Source organism: Pterocles gutturalis, unplaced genomic scaffold, assembly GCF_000699245.1.
Source record: "Pterocles gutturalis isolate BGI_N339 unplaced genomic scaffold, ASM69924v1 scaffold36258, whole genome shotgun sequence".
Classification (NCBI taxonomy): Eukaryota; Metazoa; Chordata; class Aves; order Pterocliformes; family Pteroclidae; genus Pterocles; species Pterocles gutturalis.
This window is the reverse complement of record NW_010121666.1, coordinates 1-677: the sequence shown is the minus strand read 5'-3', so window position 1 is coordinate 677 and position 677 is coordinate 1. Positions and strand designations below refer to the sequence as shown.

General features: G+C 51.4%; 1 protein-coding gene across 1 annotated transcript; it reads right to left on the bottom strand.

Moving 5' to 3' along the window:
* Positions 1-7: 7 nt before the first annotated feature.
* On the bottom strand, positions 8-445 carry CCDC85B (coiled-coil domain containing 85B; the record flags this gene model as incomplete). Its single annotated transcript, XM_010077321.1, has 1 exon — positions 8-445. A coding segment is annotated over exon 1 (438 nt), but the record flags the coding sequence as incomplete, so codon positions are not given.
* Between the last annotated feature and the right edge of the window lie 232 nt (positions 446-677).

Below are 677 nucleotides of genomic sequence, written 5' to 3'. Positions count from 1 at the left end.
TCAGCACCATCTCCTTCAGCTCCACGTTCTCCCGCAGGAGGGTCTCTTGCCTGGCCTCCAGGTCTTTCAGCTTCTGCTGGTACATGCCAACCTCCTTCCACATCACGCTGGCCGTGTGCCTCCCGAAGCGCTGCCATTCCCTCGACAGCTTCTTGCCTTTCTGCCGGTCGTCGTCCAAGAAGCAGCAGAGCTCCCTCAGCTCCTGGTTGTCGTCCTGCAACTTCTGGTTCACCTCCTTCAGCCCGCGGATCTCGTGCAGGTGGAGCTGCAGCCGCCGGTTCACGTCCTTCATTAAGTTGCCGTGTTCCACCATTAAGTTCATCTTTTCATTCTCCACTTTCCTCAGTCTTTTCACCAGCTCTTCCTTGCTCCACCTCAGCATCTCCTCTTCCGAAATTTTGCTCAGGTCTTCTCTAGACCCTTCCAGGGAATTTTTTGCCATCATCTGTACCTAAGCAGCGTTTGCTCTTACACGGTAACAAATGGTTCGGGTTACTCGAATTATTTTGTTCGCCTGATTTCCTGGGACTAAAATTCACTGCAGCATCTCACGGAAGAAATATTATAGTTCCCCGCAGAACGTTGGACAAGGAAGAAAAGCAACGCCGGACTGGAAGATCTGCTCCCCCACAGACCCCATAATAATAACAATAATAAAAAACCCCCCACAAAACCCA